Genomic DNA, 21,039 nt, shown 5'->3' on the forward strand with positions numbered 1-21,039 from the left:
TGCTCCGCCCACAAGTAACAATATGACATACAGTGACAGTTACGATTGACTCAGAAAGCCCTAAACATTAATAATAATAAAACATTAATGATAAAACACCATTGATCAAGCATGTGAACCAACAAAATACCAGATCAAGAGTCAAGAGTCAAGAGTCAATTTAATTGTCATCAAAGGGAGGCTACAGATTTTTGGCTGTTGAGTAGAGCAACTACTCGTGGATAAAAACTGTTTTTATGTCTGGCTGTGGCAGCTTTGACAGTCCGGAGTCGCCTTCCAGATGGAAGTGATTCAAAGAGTTTGTGGCCAGGGTGAGAGGGGTCAGAGATGATCTTGCCCGCTCGCTTCCTGGCCCTTGCAGTGTACCGTTCTTAAATGGAGGGAAGGTTGCAGCCAATAACCTTCTCTGCTGATCAGACGATTCGCTGCAGCCTCCAGGTGTCGTGCTTGGTGGCTGAGCCAAACCAGACCATGATGGAGAAGGTGAGAACACTCTACGATGGCCGTGTAGAATTGGACCATCATTGCCTGTGGCAGATTGTGCTTCCTCAGCTGCCGTAGGAGGTACATCCTCTGTTGTGACTTTTTGGCTGTGGAGTCGATGGTAGGAGATGATGGTTCCAAGGAACTTAAAATACTTCATAGATGTGACTGTGGTGTTGTTGATGGTGAGTGGGGTGAGGGGAGGGGGGGGCTCTCCTAAAGTCTACAATCAATTCCACTGTCTTAAGAGCATTGAGCTCTAGGGTTTTTAAGCTATTTTTTAAGTTTTGAAGCTTTTAGCTTCAATAGATTAACTTTTAGTGGTCCATTTTGTGAGTATCTTTTGGTTAAACTCATTTTCTCCCTTGCTATGGATTAGCAAAGCACTGCAAGTAAAGCTTTGCAAGGAGTGAGGAAACTGGACAGTAGCTTCCTCTGTCTTGTATGTATAACATGACGCATTATCTTTGGTTTGATCCTGACCTTGTGCTGTCTGAGTGGAGTTTGCATGTTTTCCTAATGAATGTGTGGTTGGATTTCGTGCTTGGATCTCTACTTATTTCGATTTTGTATGTTGTCACTGATGTAGGTGGTTGGCAGGAACATTAGAGGGTGGTTGGTCATATGGAAGAGATTGATTGCAGGTAAATAAGTGGAATGGGATTATGTTTAGGCTTTGTTTAGAGCTTTGTTTTGCATGTAATCAAATCAGATACTATAAATAAACACAATCAAACCAAACCCGAGTACAATAGGTGGAAAGCAAAGGGAAGATACAGACTGCAGAATATAGTTCTCTGCATTGTTGCGTTACAGTTCCAAAGACAAGGTCAAATGTCCACAATGAGGGAGAGGCGAATCTGACTGTATCCTGGCTTATGGAAACATAGAAACATAGAAATTAGGTGCAGGAGTAGGCCATTCAGCCCTTCGAGCCTGCACCACCATTCAATATGATCATGGCTGATCATCCAACTCAGTATCCCGTACCTGCCTTCTCTCCATAAGTTTCTATAAGATCCCCACTCAATCTCCTAAATTCTAGAGAGTACAAACCAAGTCTATCCAGTCTTTCTTCATAAGACAGTCCTGACATCCCATGAATCAGTATGGTGAACCGTCTCTGCACTCCCTCTATGGCAATAATGTCATTCCTCAGATTTGGAGACCAAAACTGTACGCAATACTCCAGGTGTGATCTCACCAAGACCCTGTACAACTGCAGTAGAACCTCCCTGCTCCTATACTCAAATCCTTTTGCAATGAAAGCTAACATACCATTCGCTTTCTTTACTGCCTGCTGCACCTGCATGCCTACCTTCAATGACTGGTGTACCATGACACCCAGGTCTCGCTGCATCTCCCCCTTTCCCAATCGGCCACCATTTAGGAAGGACCATTCAGAAAACTAATAACGGGCAAGAAGCTGTTCCTGAGTCTAGTACGCGATTTCAAGCTTCTGTAACCCGGCAGGAGGAGGGAGAAAAAGGTATGACCAAGGTGGGAAAGGGCTTTGTTTATGTTGGATACTTTCCAGGGCAGTGTGAGGTGTTGACGGAGTCAGTGGTGGGGTGTTTGGTTTGTGTGATAGGCTGCAACATTAATTTCTTGCAGTCTTGGAGAAAGGTTTTCCCAAACATAGCTATGATGCAACCGAACAGTATGCTTTATTTCGTGCATCTCTAGAACTTTGTAAATGTCATTGGGGACATGCGGAATTTCCTCAGTCTCCAGGGAAAAAAATGCATTGCTATGCCTTGGTTATCGCTTCAATATGTTTGGTCCATAGAAACAGAGAAAAATAGGTGCAGGAGTAGGCCATTCAGCCCTTCGAGCCTGCACCGCCATTCAATAAAAACATAGAAACATGGAAAATAGGTGCAGGAGTAGGCCATTCGGCCCTTCGAGCCTGCACCGCCATTCAATATGATCATGGCTGATCATCTAACTCGGTATCCTGTACCTGCTTTCTCTCCATACCCCCTGATCCCTTTAGTCACAAGGGCCACATCTAACTCCCTCTTAAATATAGCCAATGAACTGGCCTCAACTACATTCTGTGGCAGAGAATTCCAGAGATTCACCACTCTCTGAGTAAAAAATGTTTTTCTCGTCTCAGTCCTAAAAGATTTCCCCTTTATCCTTAAACTCTGACCCCTTGTTCTGGACTTCACCAACATCGGGAACAATCTTCCTGCATCTAGCCGGTCCAACCCCTTAAGAATTTTGTAAGTTTCTATTAGATCCCCCCTCAATCTTCTAAATTCTAACGAGTACAAGCCGAGTCTATCCAGTCTTTCTTCATATGAAAGTCCTGACATCCCAGGAATCAGTCTGGTGAACCTTCTCTGTACTCCCTCTATGACAAGAATGTCCTTCCTCAGATTAGGAGACCAAAACTGTACGCAATACTCCAGGTGTGGCCTCACCAAGACCCTGTACAACTGCAGTAGAACCTCCCTGCTCCTATACAAAAATCCTTTTGCTATGAATGCTAACATACCATTCGCTTTCTTCACTGCCTGCTGCACCTGCATGCCTACTTTCAATGACTGGTGTACCATGACATCCAGGTCTCGTTGCATCTCCCCTTTTCCTAATCAGCCACCATTCAGGTAATGGTCTACTTTCCTGTTTTTGCCACCATAGTGGATAACCTCACATTTATCCACATTATACTGCACCTGCCGTGCATTTGCCCACTCACCCAGCCTATCCAAGTCACCTTGCAGCCTCTTAGCATCCTCCTCACAGCTAACACTGCCCCCCAGCTTCGTGTCATCTGCAAACTTGGAGATGTTGCATTCAATTCCCTCGTCCAAATCATTAATATATATTGTAAACAGCTGGGGTCCCAGCACTGAGCCTTGCGGTACCCCACTAGTCACTGCCTGCCATTGTGAAAAGGACCTGTTAACTCCTACTCTTTGCTTCCTGTCTGCCAGCCAGTTCTCTATCCACATCAATACTGAACCCCCAATACCGTGTGCTTTTAAGTTTGTATACTAATCTCTTATGTGGGACCTTGTCGAAAGCCTTCTGAAAGTCCAGATATAACACATCCACTGGTTCTCCCTTATCCACTCTACTAGTTACATCCTCGAAAAATTCTAAGATTCGTCAGACATGATTTACCTTTCATAAATCCATGCTGACTTTGTCCAATGATTTCACCACTTTCCAAATGTGCTGCTATCGCATCTTTAATAACTGACTCTAACAGTTTCCCCACTACCGATGTTAGACTAACTGGTCTGTAATTCCCCGTTTTCTTTCTCCCTCCCTTTTTAAAAAGTGGGGTTACATTAGCTACCCTCCAATCCTCATGAACTACTCCAAAATCTAAAGAGTTTTGAAAAATTATCACTAATGCATCCACTATTTCTGGGGCTACTTCCCTAAGCACTCTGGGATGCAGCCTATCTGCCCTGGGGATTTATCGGCCTTTAATCCATTCAATTTACCTAACATCACTTCCCGGCTAACCTGGATTTCACTCAGTTCCTCCATCTCATTTGACCCCCGGTCCCCTGCTATTTTCGGCAGATTAATTAAGTCTTCCTTAGTGAAGACAGAACCAAAGTAGTTATTCAGTTGGTCTGCCATGTCCTTGTTCTCCATGATCAATTCACCTGTTTCTGACTGCAAGGGACCTACATTTGTTTTAACTAATCTTTTTCTCTTCATACCCCCCCCACCCCCCCCCCCCCCCCCCCCCCCCCCCCCCCCCCCCCCCCATATCCCTTGATTAATTTAGCCCTAAGAGCTAAATCTAACTATCTTGAAAACATCCAGTGAAATGGCCTCCACTGTCTTCTGTGGCAGAGATTTCCACAGATTCACAACTCTCTGGGTGGAGAAAAAAAATCCTCATCTCAGTCCTAAATGGCCTACCCCTTATTCTTAAACTGTGACCCCTGGTTCTGGACTCCCCCAACATTGAGAACATTTTTCCTGCATCTAGCCTGTCCAATCCTTAAAGAATGTTATAGGTTTCTGTAAGATCCCCTCTCATCATTCTAAATTCCAGTGGATACAAGCCCAGTCGACCCATTCTTTCATCAGATGTCAGCCCTGCCATCCTGGGAATTAACCTGGTGAATCAACGCTGCACACCCTCAATAGTTATAATGTCCTTCCTCAAATTTGGAGACCAAAATTGCACACAATACTCTAGGTGCAGTCTCACCAGGGCCCTGTACAACTACTGTAGGACCTTCTTGCTTCAAACTCAAATCCCCACCTCTCACCTGCGCCTGGATAAAGGACTTTCTTACTAACCGCTCACAGTCAAAATGGGCCCCCACTGCTCCTCCACCCTCACACTCAGCACTGGTTCTGCACAGGGCTGTGTGCTGAGTCCACTCCTCTATGCTCTGTGCACTTATGACTGCACTCCCATCCACTCCACAAACTCCATTATTAAATTTGCGGATGACCGTGGTCGGACTCATATCAGGAGGAGATGAGGCAGCGTACAGAGACGAGGTCCTGAGTTTGTCAGAGTGGTGTTCTGCAAACAACCTGGCACTCGACATCAGCAAAATAAGGGAAATGGTCATTGACTACAGGAGGCACAGAGTGGACCCTGCCCTGCTCTACATCAACAGGGACTGTGTCGAGTGGGTTTCCACCTTCAAATTCCTGGGAACGCACATCGCGGAGGACCTCTCCTGGTCTGCCAACACTTCAGCGGTAGTTAAGGAGACCCAGCAGCGATTGCACTTCCTGAGAGTGCTAAGGAAGAACAGTCTGGAGCAGAAGCTGCTGGTGGCCTTCTACCGCTCCACCATCGAGAGTGTGCTGGCCTATTGTATCACGGTGCGGTATGCTGGCTGCTCAGCGGCAGACAGGAGAGCCCTGCAGAGAGTGATCAAAACTGCCCAGAAAATAACTGGCTGCCCTCTGCCTTCCCTGGAAGACATAAACCTAACCCTAACCCTCTGGTAGGCGGTACAGGTGCGTCAAAAGCCGGACAAACAGACTCAAGAAAAGTTTCTTTAACTGGGCCATCAGAACTCTAAATTCCTCAAATATACACACGACATGAAGAGATGCTGTCATCCATTCCACAATAAAACAGAGCACTCAGCGCTTATGATAGAACCGCTGGCTGAAAGGATTAGAAATCATCCGAATATTCACGGATATAACACTAAGGACTCAAAGAATAAAATTTCATTATATGCTGATGATATTCTTTAATATATTACTAATACACAAACGAGTATACCCACCTTATTAACACTAATTGAGGAATTCGGCTCTTTTTCAGGATATAGAATAAATTGGAATAAAAGCGAAATTATGTCTCTAAAACCACAGGATGCGAGACACTTACTAAAATTCCCTTTCAAAATTGCAACAGAAAAATTCAAGTATCTGGGTATTCAAATTACGAGAAGACACAAATCATTATTTAGCGCCAATTTTATGCCACTATTAAATAAACTGAATGATATGATTAAATTTTGGAAAATGCTCCCGCTCTCATTGATAGGTAGAATTAACGCTATAAAACTGACTTTCTTACCACAATTAATATATTTGTTTCAAGCGATCCCAATATATATTCCAAAATATTTATTTTAAAAACTAGATTCTACTATCACTAATTTTATATGGGATTACAAAGCACAGAACTGAACGAAAGCATTTGTGTAAACCTAAAGAAGTTGGGGGTTTATCATTACTTAACTTTACATATTACTACTGGGCAGTGCATATTAAGAACATAATGTACTGGTTGGATAGTTCCACTCACCAGTTGAAGTAGATAAGAATGGGGAAAGAGGAGTGTTTCCCGTACGATATAGGAACGATCTTGTTCTCACCGATAAAATTGAATAATATAATATATAAGAAGAACCCAATTATTCACAATACAATAAGAATTTGGAAACAAATAAAATTATCCTTGAAATTAAATAATCTATCAGTACTAACCCCACTATTGAACAACCCTGCATTCAAACCACCTCTTATCGATAAAACATATAAACAATGTGATAGACTGGGGATTAGGAAAGTAGTAGATGTGTATGAATTGGCCCATTTGTTATAATTTCAACAATTAAAATTAAAATTTAAACTGAAGGATAATCAATATTTCAAATATACAGATATGTGACTTTATGAAGAAATATACACATAGATTTCAAATTATATTTTTAGACCCTTTAGAAGAAGCAATGAATATTAAGGCTGATTCACAAAAACTAATATCATACTTTTATAATAATATATTAAATAGAGAATTACCCTCAACAGAGGCACTAAGAGAAGATTGGGAACATGAACTAATGAGAAAGATCCCGAAGGATAGATGGGAAAAGTATCTGATGAACACACATAATTGTTCCATTAATGAAAGACATAATTTAATTCAATTTAAATTATTACATAGACTATATTATTCAAAAACGAGGTTGAATAAATTTTACCCAAACGTCTCTCCCAGATGCGATAAATGTTTGTTTCAAAATGTTAATATAACACATTCATTTGTAGGATGTATAAAGTTGAATAAATTTTGGAGCGATATATTTGATATATTTACAAAGCTTTTCAAGTCAAGAATAGAACCTAATACGGAATGGATTATATTTGGAATAATAGTAGAAGATATCAATTTAAATAAGGACCAAAAAGTTTTTTTTAATTATGGGTTAATAATTGGAAAGAAATTGATACTTAAATTTTGGAAAAATACACCTATTCCAACTGTTAAATATGACGGACATAGCACGCCTTGAAGAAATGAGACTCCGACTAATAGATAAATATGACCAATTCTTAAGGAGTTGGTCCCTTTTTTTTACTCTTTGGAATCGTGATGCAGCGGTACCGTAAAGATTACTGATTTCAGGTCAGGTCGTGGATAGATTTACATCTCCGAATAAAGATTTGAAAATTTCTCTTTTTCTCCTATTTCTACTTTCCACTTTTTCTTTTCTTATACACACACTTCACGTTTTTCTATTTTCTACTATCTATTTTTCCTCTTTTTCTCTTCTCCAATTTTTTTTTTTTTTTCCCATTCTTGTCTTTCTTATTTTCTTTTTTAAAAAAACTAGAGGTTGTACATAGAATGTATAATTACGTTATGACATAGTTGGCACCTAAAATTAGGTCCCACTGTATTGTTTTGTATTGTACTAACTTCTAATAAAATAAACAACAACAAAAACAGACCACTCAGCTAATATTTCTTCTTTTTAAAATTATTTTAAGGTATTTCTTAAATTTTAAAGTGCAATATTCTCCCAGTGCAATGTTCTATCTAGGTGTGATAAATATAATTTATCTACCATTTCAAGCAGTTAAATAACGTATTGGATGTGTTTTTTATCTTGTTTTAACTTGTTTTGGTTGCACTGATCAGGAGTGGCACTCCTAATTTAGTTGTATATCTGAGTAAAATGACAATAAAGGCTTTATTATTATTATTATTATTATTATTATTATTATTATTATGTTCTCTATCTCCTTCCTCTACTCCGTTTTGTCATTGTTTGTGATCTGACCCACCACAGTGATGCCACCTGCAAACTGGTAGATGGAGTTAGAATCGTATTTGGCCCCACAGTTGTGAGTGTAAAGAAATTATAGTAAGGGACTGAGTTCACTCTTGTGAGGTTAGGGCGTAACCCTTATTATTGTGCAAATAATTGATGTAAATGCTCTGACAGCTGACATAAAATTCAATGGGCTAACTGGCCTCATATCATAGCTACCAGAAGTTGCCTTCCTATTTACTCCTTAATAACTGATAGTCTCAACTACTCCTGCATAAGATGGGCAAATGTCACATGAATGAATTTTTTTTTAATATCAAGATCCGTTGGTATTTTATATTGATAAACTTAACCTCTGTCCATTTAGTACATTTCATTTTTTTGTGCTGCAATGTTTAGCACCCTTCACCTGCTCAGCTGCAGATGTTGACTGCTTACTTGTATAAGCTCTTAGACTTCTTAATGCTGTCCAGAAATTCAGAAAGTTATCACAGTGACATGTAATGATGTGATGTAGGGAAGGCATGACCTTAGCTGATGCGCCTTTTGTTTTCGCTTGATGCCTTAACATACACTGTATCAAGGTTATTTGACGGCAATCTGGAGCAGGAATACTAATTGATTTTTCGGTCCTCATTTGAGAATACTAAGTCCAATTATGTCACTTCTGCCATGCGTCAGTTATGATCAAGTGGAAAAGCGTGATCTTGAAATGGAGCTGGCGTGTTCCACTTCGGTGGCTCAACAACAGGATCGGTATTAAGTTGCGTTTCTTTTATTGCTCCTAAAAGCTTTAACATTTTATGTGTATGTAAATGTTCCAATCTAACTGCCTTTGGATCAACCCTGTTATGTTTTTGGCAAGATGAGAAAAGTGGGATGGGGTTCGAACCACTGCAGAAGCTCACAATGCCATATACATCAGAATTACCAATTAAGATTCATTTAGATTTCTAAAAGCTGGAAGCATTTAAATGAAAAAGTCAGGGACATTGAGGGTTGTCCTTTGTAGAGTCCTATTGTTACTGCTAATGTACAATGCAAGCAGTCTCCTGTGCAAGCAAGTCTGCACTCTTGAATTAAAGTATTGCAGTGTGTACTAACTAATGTGGCAAAGTCAGAAAAGATGAGCAGTGTGAATCTTTTAAAAGTGAATTGTACGCTTGTGACATGCTTGTTGCTCAACCAAAGCTTTGATGCTCAGGTTTAAAATAATAGTTTAATAATAGAATATGGTTGACCTTATTGAAGTTTATTGAATACATTTATTGGCCAAGTATTCACATACAAGGAATTTGCCTTGGTGCTCCACCCGCAAGTGACAACATGACATGCCGGTTAGGAATGACACATAAAACATTAAACATTAATAATAAAACATTATCGATTAATGTATCACAGAGAAAGCATTTACCTCAACTTTAGTATGAGTACTGCTTTATATAGATTGAGCTTTGGAGGTCTTGTCTTTCATTACTCCCTGGTGTACATCAAGTTATGAGTGTGCTATGGAAGTTATTTGCTATAGAGAATTGGCACATATACTTCAGGGATTGGGGTTGAATTGTTTTAGAAGAAGGTGCATTTCTTATTCTGGCCAATTATGATAACTATTATCATAAGAGACAGAGTGCTGCATTTGAGACTGTTAGGAAGGAACACTCCATTTTTCGCAGCAGAGAATTTGGTCCAGTGATGATTTTGTGATCCAAACCAAGGAATACTGGTGTGCGTTTCCAAATTATCCCTATTCCTAGAAATAGCTGCCTAAAAAATTTTCATTTTACACACAGATAAAAACGTGGCTACAAACTTTGTGCTGAAGAGGAACTATTCTGAGTCTACTGGTAAGATATACTGTGTGTCTGATGTACAGTGTAAAACATAGAAGAGCTTCTCAATCAATTTATTCTTGGCTGCAGGAATGCAGCAGGTGCATCGCTTAATAATTGGGCTTTTGAATGTGAAGAATATATTGCCTTTTGAACAAAAGTCTCAAGTCCCCTTGTCCTTTTTATCCACTATTTCATCCTAATTAACTGTCTCTTTGATTTTGTAACTTGTGTGCTCTCATCGTTCTGTATATTTCATTCTATTCTTGCTGATCTTCTATTTTTCTTAAGTGGTGCCCAGTTTACACTGGAAGCTTTATATCAGTGCAAACTGTGCCAACAATATTTAAAATGTGTAAAGGTCATCAGACTGCAGTTGTGGTGCAGCAATTGGCGTTCCTGTTACAATGCTGCCAGTGTCAATGGCTTTTCATTGCACTGCTGAAAGACCTGTAGGATTGGCCAATGATGTCTCTTGGATAAGAATTTGCATCATGATACAGGCACATAATGCAAATTTAGTTTCCTGGACTCTTCTGTGCTTATGCATGCCATTTGTACTGTGAGTCGCACTGCTGTGATCTGACGATGAAATGATTCTGCTTTATGCCGGAAAAAATGGTTCAATTTAATTAATAAATGCAACTTCAGTTATGGGCAATGCTTCATGCTGTGAGTCAATCGTAAATTATTTGATAATATTTAGAAATTACTTGCTCGTATTTGGTATATTTTGGACGTTGTTATATAGCATAATTCAGCAAGCACCAGTTTCATTTCAGTTTAATAAAAATAAACAAGTGCCCTGAGTTTGAGCAAAATTTTAAAAGCATTTTAAGCAGAAACATAAAGATCATACTTTGTTTTCAACCCAAAATGCCAATGATGGCATTTCCTTTGAGATAAATTCTGAAGTGTCTGGCTGAGGGAAGTCTGTCTATGTGCAAGTACCAGTTAGTTGCTTTTGAAATGTATGTACAGACAACCTTATACACCTGTAAACCCATTTTCATCAATATTTTAAAGGCAATTTAAAAAAAAAGGTTATTTTCTGTATCTGCATTGTACGGATCTGAAATTTGTGGAATGTCTTCCAAAACTGCTGATTTTCACATTGGGATCATTGGTATATTTTCAATAAAATGCAATTTCATGTTGCACAAGTTTTGTACAGCTTTATTTGTGTAAGCTGAATTTTATGGTTGGTGTTGCATTTTTACTTTCGATATTTCATTCTAATAGTTAGTTTCTTGTTTTCAAGCTGATACTGTTCTGTGCTCTGGGTGGTATTTCTGTTGCATATCCTAAATGAAATTACTGTTGTTATTTTTGTCACCATCCTATTAAAACCCTAAAATTACACCAGATTGTAAATAATTCACCTGCTGTTACACAATTCATAACTACAGCATAACTCAAGGGAAATGTGAATTGTATACACCCATAATATAGTTAGTTAGGAATTGTCATCCTTCTGCAGTGAGCTTTCTGCTTTCATCTAATAATTACTTCTATGCTGTGCCATTCTGGATTATAGCCGCTTGCTAAATTAAGAACCCCAATAGTCCAATCATCAGTGAAATTAGATTATGGTTATTTTGTGCCTCGATTCATGGTTCTCCATCCTGGATTGATCTTTATTTGATAAGATTGTTGATCACAATCTTAGAAATTTCAATTGACACCATATCCACAGCTTTTGACAGAAGACAATTCTAATCTTCTGCTTTTGTGTGATTTTTACTACAGACTATGGGACCTGCTCTTTTTGCACTGAATAAATTGGAATCACATGGATGATTCTGGGTACAGAGGAATCATCTTAGGAAAGGTTGAATGGGTGAGGTCTGGAATTATTGGTGTTCAGAAGAATAAGATGAGCTTATTGAATTATGAGATTCTAAGGAAGACCGACAGGGTAAATGCCAGGAGAATAATTTTCCTTGTAGGAGACACAAGAGCCAGAGGGCAGAGTTCCAGAATTAAGGGGGTGCCCATCTTAAGGCTGAGATGAGGAAGAGTATGTTCACTTTTTGTTGAGTCTATTCACAATGCCTTATCCCAGAATGTGCTTTTGACTGAATCCTTGAATATAAAGCTTGGGTAGATAGCTTTAAATTAACATGGGAATGAAAGATCATGGGGAAAAGTTTGGAAGCCAAGTTGAGGAAAATAGGATTAGATGGTGGGCCAAAATCAATAAACCAAATGGCCTGCTCCCTGTGGTTTTTAGGAATCAAATTAACACTATCTTAACCTGGTCATTTTTTGTTTAAAAAGAAAGGATTTAGTTATTTTCCTTGCAGATGTTAACAACCATAGATGAGGCACAAAGGTGCCGCATGAAGCATTAGGACCTGTCCTATAACTGTGATCCTTTAAAATTACTGGTGACATTATTGATAAGTAATTAAATATTATTGACGCCCTATTGAAATACATCTATATAAGTAACTGATTTAGTTTTGTGGTTTACATCTTTAGAAAATGTCTGATCAGACATCTCTCTGTAGGATTGTTAACACATCCTGCATCTAACTGATTTGCATACAAGCCATCTGGGTCTAAGGAGAGAGATCTCATTAAAATGTTATTTCACTCTGACGATAAAAGTACTATTTATGAATTTGTATGAATATTATATTCCCTAGTATTGATTTACTTTGGATATTTTATAAAACATTCAGTTACCTGCATGCAAGTTATATTGCCAATGTAAGTTTTATTAATGAAATGAAACCAGTATGATAGAACCTTTATTGGGCATAACAGCTGAGCAGATAGTGAAAACTGGTATATTTTTAATTTGCTTACATAATCTTTGTTCAGGGTTCAGATGATTAATACAGATTATGTATTTTACTGCACCTGAGCTTCGATGATTAAGAATAAAAAACACAGCAGTTTCATTGATTCTGGAGTCACTAGTTTTAACTTTAGTATTTGGGGAGACCAGTTGGACCCTTGCACTGTTTTGCTGTTTATTTTGAGAATTCTAATTCTTTTTAGCCAAATTTTCTCCAGGTTTAACAAATATTTTTATTTTATAACAATGTAAATTGACTAAATATCCAGTTATTTGGACACAAAGTACTGGAGTAACTCAGCGGGACAGGAGGCATCTCTGGAGAGAAGGAATGGATGTTGTTTCGTGTCGAGACCCTTCATCAGAGAGGAGGGGCAGGATGAATCCTTGTAGATAATAGGTTGATACTGGAGAGGGAGAGGGGGGAATTCATAACCGGATGATTGGACAAAGTCCAGAGATGAAAAGACAGGGTATGAGAGAAAAGGATTAAAGAGTTGCGAATTGGAAGCTAAAAGAAGGAATGTCGGTGGGAGGGATAGGGGGGAAGTAGGTGGGAGTCGACAGGGGGGGGACGTCTGGGGGAAGAAGGGAAGGCGGGGTTTGTAGATACCAAAATTGGAGAAATCAATATTCATGCCACCATTGTGCTGTAAGCTGCCCAAGTGCAATATGAGGTGCTGTTTCTCCAGTTTGTGCCTGGCTTCAGTCGAAAGAGACTGAGGACTGAAAGGTCATTATGGAAATGGGAAGTGGACTTGCAATGGTTAGCAACCGGGAGATCCAATAGGCATTGGCAGATTGAATGCAGGTGTTCTGTGAAACAGCCGTGGAGTCTACATTCGTTTTGCTAATGCACAGGAGGCCGCATCGGAACACCAGAACAATAGTACCTCATCTACTTCGTCTGGTGTTCCTTGTGTCTTTTTATGTCTAGCCTTTATCCAACTATCCCCCTTCCCCCTCACCTGCCCCTCTTCTCTTCCAGCTTTCTCTCGCCCTACCCCACTTACAATCAGCCTGAAGAAGGGTCCCAACCCAAAATGTTACCTATCCGTGTTTTCCAGAGGTGCTGCCTGACTACCTGAGTTATTCCTGCTCTCTGTCTTTTTGTAAACCAGCATCTGCAGTTCCTTGTTTCTCCAGTTATTTGGAGGTGAGGACTCAAGATTCTTGGTACGCTTTGTGTGGAAGTGCTGTCTGATAATCTTAAATGGTGTACCTCCCATTTTAGAAGTTATAATCCTTGTACTTATTTTGCCACAGGCAGAAGGAGTGCACCCTTTTCTCAAAAAACCCTGTCTTACCCACTAAAACTGATTGTGATGTGGTCCTGATGCAAGGTGTCAACCCAAAATATTGACTTGCTTCCACAGATGCTGCTTGACCTACTGAAGTTTTTCCAACGTTGCTTATTGTTCCAGATTCTAGCATCTGCCCCTTCCAATTATGTTATCTACCTGCCCCCTTTCATTATGTTAATTTATGTTCCTTTGTGATTCTCCTTTCTACTTAGTGTGCCTCCAAATTAGATCTTATCTGTAAAAATAGATATTCATTTGTCATTTTCCTTCAGTCAAAGGACATTGCCCTTCTGTCTCTGACTTAACTCATACCTTCGTTTTCGGTATGTTCCAATTCAAAATATACCATAATAAAGAATTAAAATAAATGAGCAAGCATAAAATTCTCCAGAATATTGACTTACTAATATGCTGCTTTAAAATTCTGTTAATTTTTTTCTTCTTTCCCCTCTTTTTCCATCTTCTAGTGTCCTCATGCATAACCACTTACAAGAAGACTCCTCCACCAGTTCCACCGCGAACCACATCTAAACCATTTATTTCAGTTACAGTCCAGAGCAGTACAGAATCAGCACAAGACACATACCTTGACAATCAGGACCACAAGAGTGACATCAACAGTCAATCTGGTCTCAGCAATTCTTCGGACAGCTTGGATAGTGCCAGAGCTCTGAACAGTACTAAGACAGGAAGTGTCAGCATACCACTCCGTGAACAGTCAGAGAGCCACCATCGAAATGCTACCGTGACAACTGACATAGGATCGCTCGTCAGTGAGGATCCAAAGTTGGAAACTCTCCCAAAGAGAAAGCTCTCTTCCATAGGAATACAGGTAATTTCTGAAAGATTAAAATTGTAGCACTGGATATTTTTATGAAAAATTAAGAATATCAATTTAAAGATGTCCACTTTGCAGCCAAGCCAGGGGAATAACTAATATTCAGAGGGTGGTGGGAAGAATGGTAGTTGAGGCAGATACTATAACAACATTTAAAAGACATTTGGACAGGTACATAGAATGGAAAGATTTGGGGGAATATGAGGCAAACGCAGGCAGGTGGGACTAGTGCAGATGAGGCATTGTAGTGGGCATGAGAAAGTCGGGCTGAAGGGTCTGTTTCCGTGCTGTATGACACTGTGGCAGAAAGAGAGCAGCACGAGTGGCATGTATCAAACCACAAGTTCCTCAGTCCTCATGTCTATCTCCAAAATAAAAACGAGACATGCTCATGCGCACCTTGGCCATTTTCTGTGGCTCCACAGAGTTGACTGCTTTGATTTGGAGTACTGTGTGGAGTTCTGGTCACCCCATTACAGCAAAGATGTGAAGGCTGTGGAGAGGGTGCAGAGAAGACATGAACACCATTCATTGATTTATTACAAGGATAGTATGGTACGACACAACTTTGGATTTAAATCTAATTACGGGTTGGGTGGGGAGGGATGTGAGGCAGGTATATCACCACTTTTTCTCTTTCTTGCTTTTTCACCTTTCTTTTCTTCCAACTATAGCTAAAAGTTAAAATTGAAACTGTACAATAACTGTATTTTATATGCCATTGGTTCTATTTTTGTACATTTGCTTCTAATAAATAAAAATATTTATAAATAAATAAATTATGAGAGGCATCGATCAGATAGATAGGACCTTTCCCCAGGGTCCAACCCAAGAGGGCAGAGCTAGGTGGTGAGAGGGGGAAAGTTTAATGGGGATTTGCAGGGCAAGTTTTTAAGGGAGTGGTGGGGGCCTGAAACACACTGCCTTGGGTGGTGGAGGAGGCAGATACAATAGCGATGTTTAAGAGGCTTTTGGATAGACACATGGAAGTGCAGGGAATAGAGGGATATGGATATTGTAGAGGCAGATAAGATCAGTTTAATTTGGCATCATATTTAGCACTAGCATTATGGGCCTAAGGGCCCGTTCCTGTGCTGCACTAGATCATGTTCATTTTCCCACTACGTTGTAAGTATTCTTATAGCTACAACTACATTATAATTATCCAATCATAATCTTCCAATAAGCTTCTATTGAAGTCAGATGTTGTAAATCTGATATGAAAAAAGGAAAATACTGGAAACCCTCAATAGATCAGGCAATATCTAGGGACAGGGAACAAAATTAATATTTCAAGTAAAAGACAAAAGGTAATAAAATCAGTTGGACAAATGGTCTTCAGCCTAATGATGTTTAGAAACATAGAAAATAGATGCAGGAGTATGCCATTTGGCCCTTCGAGCCTGCACCGCCATTCAATATGATAATGGCTGATCATCCAACTCAATGCCTGTACCTGCCTTCTCTCTATACCCCCTGATCCCTTTAGCCACAAGGGCCACATCTAACTTCCTCTTAAATATAGCCAATGAACTGGCCTCAACTATCTTCTGTGGCAGAGAGTTCCAGAGATTTACCACTCTGTGTGAAAAATGTGTGAAAAATGCCCTTAGTCCCATAATGCTAGTGCTAAATATGATGCCAAATTAAACTGATCTTATCTGCCTCTACAAGATCCATATCCCTCTATTCCCTGCACTTCCATGTGCCTATCCAAAAGCCTCTTAAACATCGCTATTGTATCTGCCTCCAGCACCACCCAAGGCAGTTTCTGCTGTCTGCCCTGTGTTTGTTGTCAGCAGTGTTCATAGTTAATAATTCAATTTTTAATTGAAAATTCTGCTGTGAAGGGTATACTCAGTAAAAAAAATTACAACAATGATATTTATCTACAAAAATGTAAACAAAAAATAGAGATTTGTCCTTTTCAATTATTGATACATTTGCTTCTGCTGATAAGTAGAGTTTCTTGTCAGTAGTAAATTAGTGGAGATGCCTTTAGAAGTTTTTTTACTACCTCTGTAATACATTCTGTTGTACTTGAAAAATCTGTTGGTGATTTGCTATGGTGTATTTAAATTAAAACAAAATTACATTGTTTGAATACTTGGAGCATAATTGTAGGAAAAGTGGAACAAATGTTGACTATTTTTCATCAATCACATGTACCAATTTCTTGCATTTTAGGTTGACTGTTCCCCAAACTTAATTAAGGAGCAGGATTCTCATCTGATCAACAAATTCCAGTCAATTGGAATCCAAGTGGAAGACGAGTGGCAGTGAGTGAAAATGGTTCCGTTAATGAATCAGTTTAAAACAAATCTCCACTGCTTGTGTACCTTCCACTTCTCTTGCTGATGACCAATTGTCCCTCGACCCCTGCTTGCAGCGTGCAGCAGTCTGGAAATATTCTGTGCAGACTTTATTAAGATTGCATTTTTCCCTTCTATTTCTGGTATTTTAACATTGTTTTATAGGGTTATCCCTTGTATCATGATTGTAATAGGACTGAAAGTTTAAGGTTATAGTTAATAAATGTTCATTACCTTGTTACATTACACAGTAAATGCATAAAAATTACATATTTTCATAAGTTATTTACACTTGCTGTTATATTCCTGACGGTGTTGCATGCCTTCTGGAACATTTAAGTTTGTCTCTGTAATTCCCCTTTGGCTTTTTTCATTTTATTTTTCCGCAGCAAAAAAGTCTGATCGGCCTGGTGTCAGCTGTTGCAGTGCTCCCATCAATCCCATTCCCTCACTTATTTCATTGTATCTTATTTGTCACCTACTTCTGATTCTTCTACCACCTACCCACAGTGGGAATAGTAACGTAGCCATTTATCCTATCAATCAACAAATCTTTAAACTGGACAAAATCCTGAGCACGCAGGGAAAAGCAAAGCAGTGTACAAATTCCACAAAGACCACCCTAGTTTAAGAATGAACTAAACTCAACAATGCTGACTGCTGTGCCACCAAGCCACTTTGCAGGTGTCAGGTAAAACAAGAAAATTGAAAGATAACGCCAGGAGTGGGCAAATGCATGGCAGATGCAGTATAATGTGGATAAATGTGAGGTTATCCACTTTGGTGGCAAAAACAGGAAAGTAGACTATTACCTGAATGGTGGCCGATTAGGAAAAGGGGAGATGCAACGAGACCTGGGTGTCATGGTGCACCAGTCATTGAAAGCAGGCATGCAGGTGCAGCAGGCAGTGAAGAAAGCGAATGGTATGTTAGCATTCATAGCAAAAGGATTTGAGTATAGGAGCAGGGAGGTTCTACTGCAGTTGGCTTGGTTGTCTTGTACAGGGTCTTGGTGAGACCACACCTGGAGTATTACGTACAGTTTTGGTCTCCTAATCTGAGGAAGGACATTCTTGCCATAGAGGGAGTACAGAGAAGGTTCACCAGACTGATTCCTGGGATGTCAGGACTTTCATATGAAGAAAGACTGGATAGACTTGGCTTGTACTCGCTAGAATTTAGAAGATTGAGGGGGGATCTTATATAAACTTACAAAATTCTTAAGGGGTTGGACAGGCTAGATGCAGGAAGATTGCTCCCGATGTTGGGGAAGTCCAGGACAAGGGGTCACAGCTTAAGGATAAGGGGGAAATCCTTTAAAACCGAGATGAGAAGAACTTTTTTCACACAGAGAGTGGTGAATCTCTGGAACTCTCTGCCACAGAGGGTATTCGAGGCCAGTTCATTGGCTATATTTAAGAGGCAGTTAGATGTGGGCCTTGTGGCTAAGGGGATCAGAGGGTATGGAGAGAAGGCAGGTACGAGATACAGAGTTGGATGATCAGCCATGATCATATTGAATGGCGGTGCAGGCTCGAAGGGCCGAATGGCCTACTCCTGCACCTAATTTCTATGTCTATGTTTCTATGATAGTTTGTATCTCTATCTGACATGGTTTATTTAAGTTTCATACAATGCTACCTTGCAGATTAATGTGCAGAAACTTCCTCTTGATGCTACATGTTGCAGAAGTATTTGAATTTAACTTGCCAAAAAGCCTGATGTTTTTGAACCGTCAGATATTTTCCTAGCTTGAAACCTGCCGTTAATTAGGTTCTTAATAGAGACAAACGTGTGTAAGTTGACATTTCGAGTCGAGTATTAGGAGTGAGAGGGAACAGGAAATATAGCTTGTATCTATCAATGTGTTTGGAGAGTAGGATCGAGGCAGATAGGTGATGAGTGGAAGAAGATGGGGAGAGGTGACGGGATGTGCCCATGAACTTGAGCATGTCTGCGGAAACAAATCTGAATTCTTGATTCCCGCATCTGCAGTGTCTTTTGCCATCTTTACAGCCAAACAGGTCATGTATTGGGGTTGGGGTTGGGGTTGACCTAATCCTGATGCAATGTTTGTAGGGCCAAATCTTAAAACAGTATATTTCCAAACACTGCATTGAAAGGAAGGTGTGAAAGCACTCGGGAGACTACAGAGAAGATTCTCAATGTTACCAGATATAGCTATGTCTGAATATGTGTCCGGACCTGAAACGTCACCTCAGCATGTCATAGAGAGATACAGTGCGGAAACAGGCCCTTTGGCCCAACTTGCCCACACTGGCCAACATGTCCCAGCTGCACTAGTCCCACTTCCCAGCATTTGATCCATATCCCTCCAAACCTGTCCTATCGGTTTACCTGTCTAACTGTTTCTTAAATGTTGGGATAGTCCTTCTCTCAACCACCTCCTCTAACAGCTTGTTTCACACATCCACCACCCTTTGCGTGAAAAAGTTACACCTCAAACTCCTATTAAATCTTTTCCCTTTCACCTTAAACCTATGTCCTCTTGTCCTCGATTCACCTACCCTGGGCAAGAGACTCTTTGCATCTACCTGATCTATTCCTCTCATAATCTTATACACCTCCAAGGAATAGAGTCCCAGGCTACTCAACCTCTGTCTATAGCTAAGACCTAGTCCTGGCAACATTCCCGTAAATCCTCTCTGTACCCTTTCCAGCTTGACAACATCTTTCCTATAACACGGTGCCAAGAACTGAACACAATACTCTAGATGCAGCTTCACCAAAGTCATATACAACTGCAACATGACCTCCCAACTTCTATACTCAATACTTTGGCGGATGAAGGCCAATGTGCCAAAAGTCTTTTTGACCACTCAATCTACCTGGGACTCCACCTTCAGGGAACTGTACACCTTCACTCCTTGATCCCTCTGCTCTACAACACTACCCAGAGCCTTACCATTCACCGTGTAGGTTCTACCCATGCTAGACTTTCCAAAATGCAACACCTCACACTTTTCTGCATTAAATTGCATCAACCGTTTCTCAGCCGACTTGGTCAATCGATTAAGATCCTGCTGCACTTTTTCACAGCCATCTTCACTATCTGCACTTTTGTATCATTCGCAAACTTGCTAACCTTGACCTATATGTTCTTATCCAAATCATTGATATAGATGACAAACAGTAACGGGCCCAGCACTGAACCCTGAGGCACACCGCTAGTCACAGTCCTCCAATCCGAGAAGCAACCTTCTCTGCTTCCTTCCACCAAGCCAATTTTCTAACCATTCACTATCTGTCCTTGGATCCCATGCGATCTAACCTTTCAGAGCAGCCTACCATGAGGAAACAAGTCGAATACTTTCCTGAAGTCCATATATACAACATCTACAGCCCTGGACTTATCGACCTTTTAGGTTACGTCTTCAAAAAATTCAATCAGATTTGTAAGACACGACCTCCCACGTACAAATCAGCCCTTGTTAGTCGAAATACCTGTATAACCTATCCCTCAGAATATCCTCTAGTAACTTTCCAACGACAAATGTTAAGCTCACTGGCCGATGGTTCCCAGCATTTACCCTGCAGCCCTTCTTGAATAAAGGCACAACATTTGCCACCCTCCTGTCTCTGGCACCTCTCCTGTATTTAAAGACGACTAAATGGAATTTTGACGTGTCCAGGTGGAGTAAATGTGCAGAATGACTAAAACCAGGAGGCAGAGATTTTAAAGAGACCAGTAGAAGGATTAGAGGGGAGTTATATACATATCTACATGATAGCGGTAAGCAAGGTATGATTGATTTGGCTTGCCCATGCTAGTAGTGCCCAGAGCGACCAATGTTGATTTGTCAGGTGAGCAGCAGTCAGGTGAGCAGCAGTCAGGTGAGCAGCTTGACCTCTTTCCTCTCTTTCAACACCCCTCCCCCAAACAAAACCTTAAAATCAGGCACTGGCTGTATTCGAGCAAATATCTG

At 40.1% G+C, this 21,039-nt stretch overlaps 1 protein-coding gene across 6 annotated transcripts in view; it reads left to right on the forward strand.

The window, feature by feature from the left end:
- The window catches only part of LOC129707558 (disks large-associated protein 4-like), a 206,471-nt gene that overhangs the window by 171,006 nt on the left and 14,426 nt on the right, over positions 1-21,039 (forward strand). For 2 of the 6 annotated variants that reach the window (XM_055652701.1, XM_055652702.1), the window contains 2 exons: positions 9,794-9,847; positions 16,968-17,059. Coding sequence is in view for 3 of the 6 variants with exons in the window: in XM_055652698.1 (XP_055508673.1) it covers positions 9,794-9,847; positions 14,410-14,774; positions 16,968-17,059 (511 nt within the window). In the remaining 3 variants the exon portion in view is untranslated. Of the gene's footprint in view, positions 1-9,793; positions 9,848-11,651; positions 11,673-14,409; positions 14,775-16,967; positions 17,060-21,039 lie in introns of those variants that run through there. The other 4 variants (XM_055652698.1, XM_055652700.1, XM_055652699.1 and 1 more) reach the window with 4 other exon arrangements.

The sequence above is a fragment of the Leucoraja erinacea genome, chromosome 21, assembly GCF_028641065.1.
Source record: "Leucoraja erinacea ecotype New England chromosome 21, Leri_hhj_1, whole genome shotgun sequence".
Classification (NCBI taxonomy): Eukaryota; Metazoa; Chordata; class Chondrichthyes; order Rajiformes; family Rajidae; genus Leucoraja; species Leucoraja erinaceus.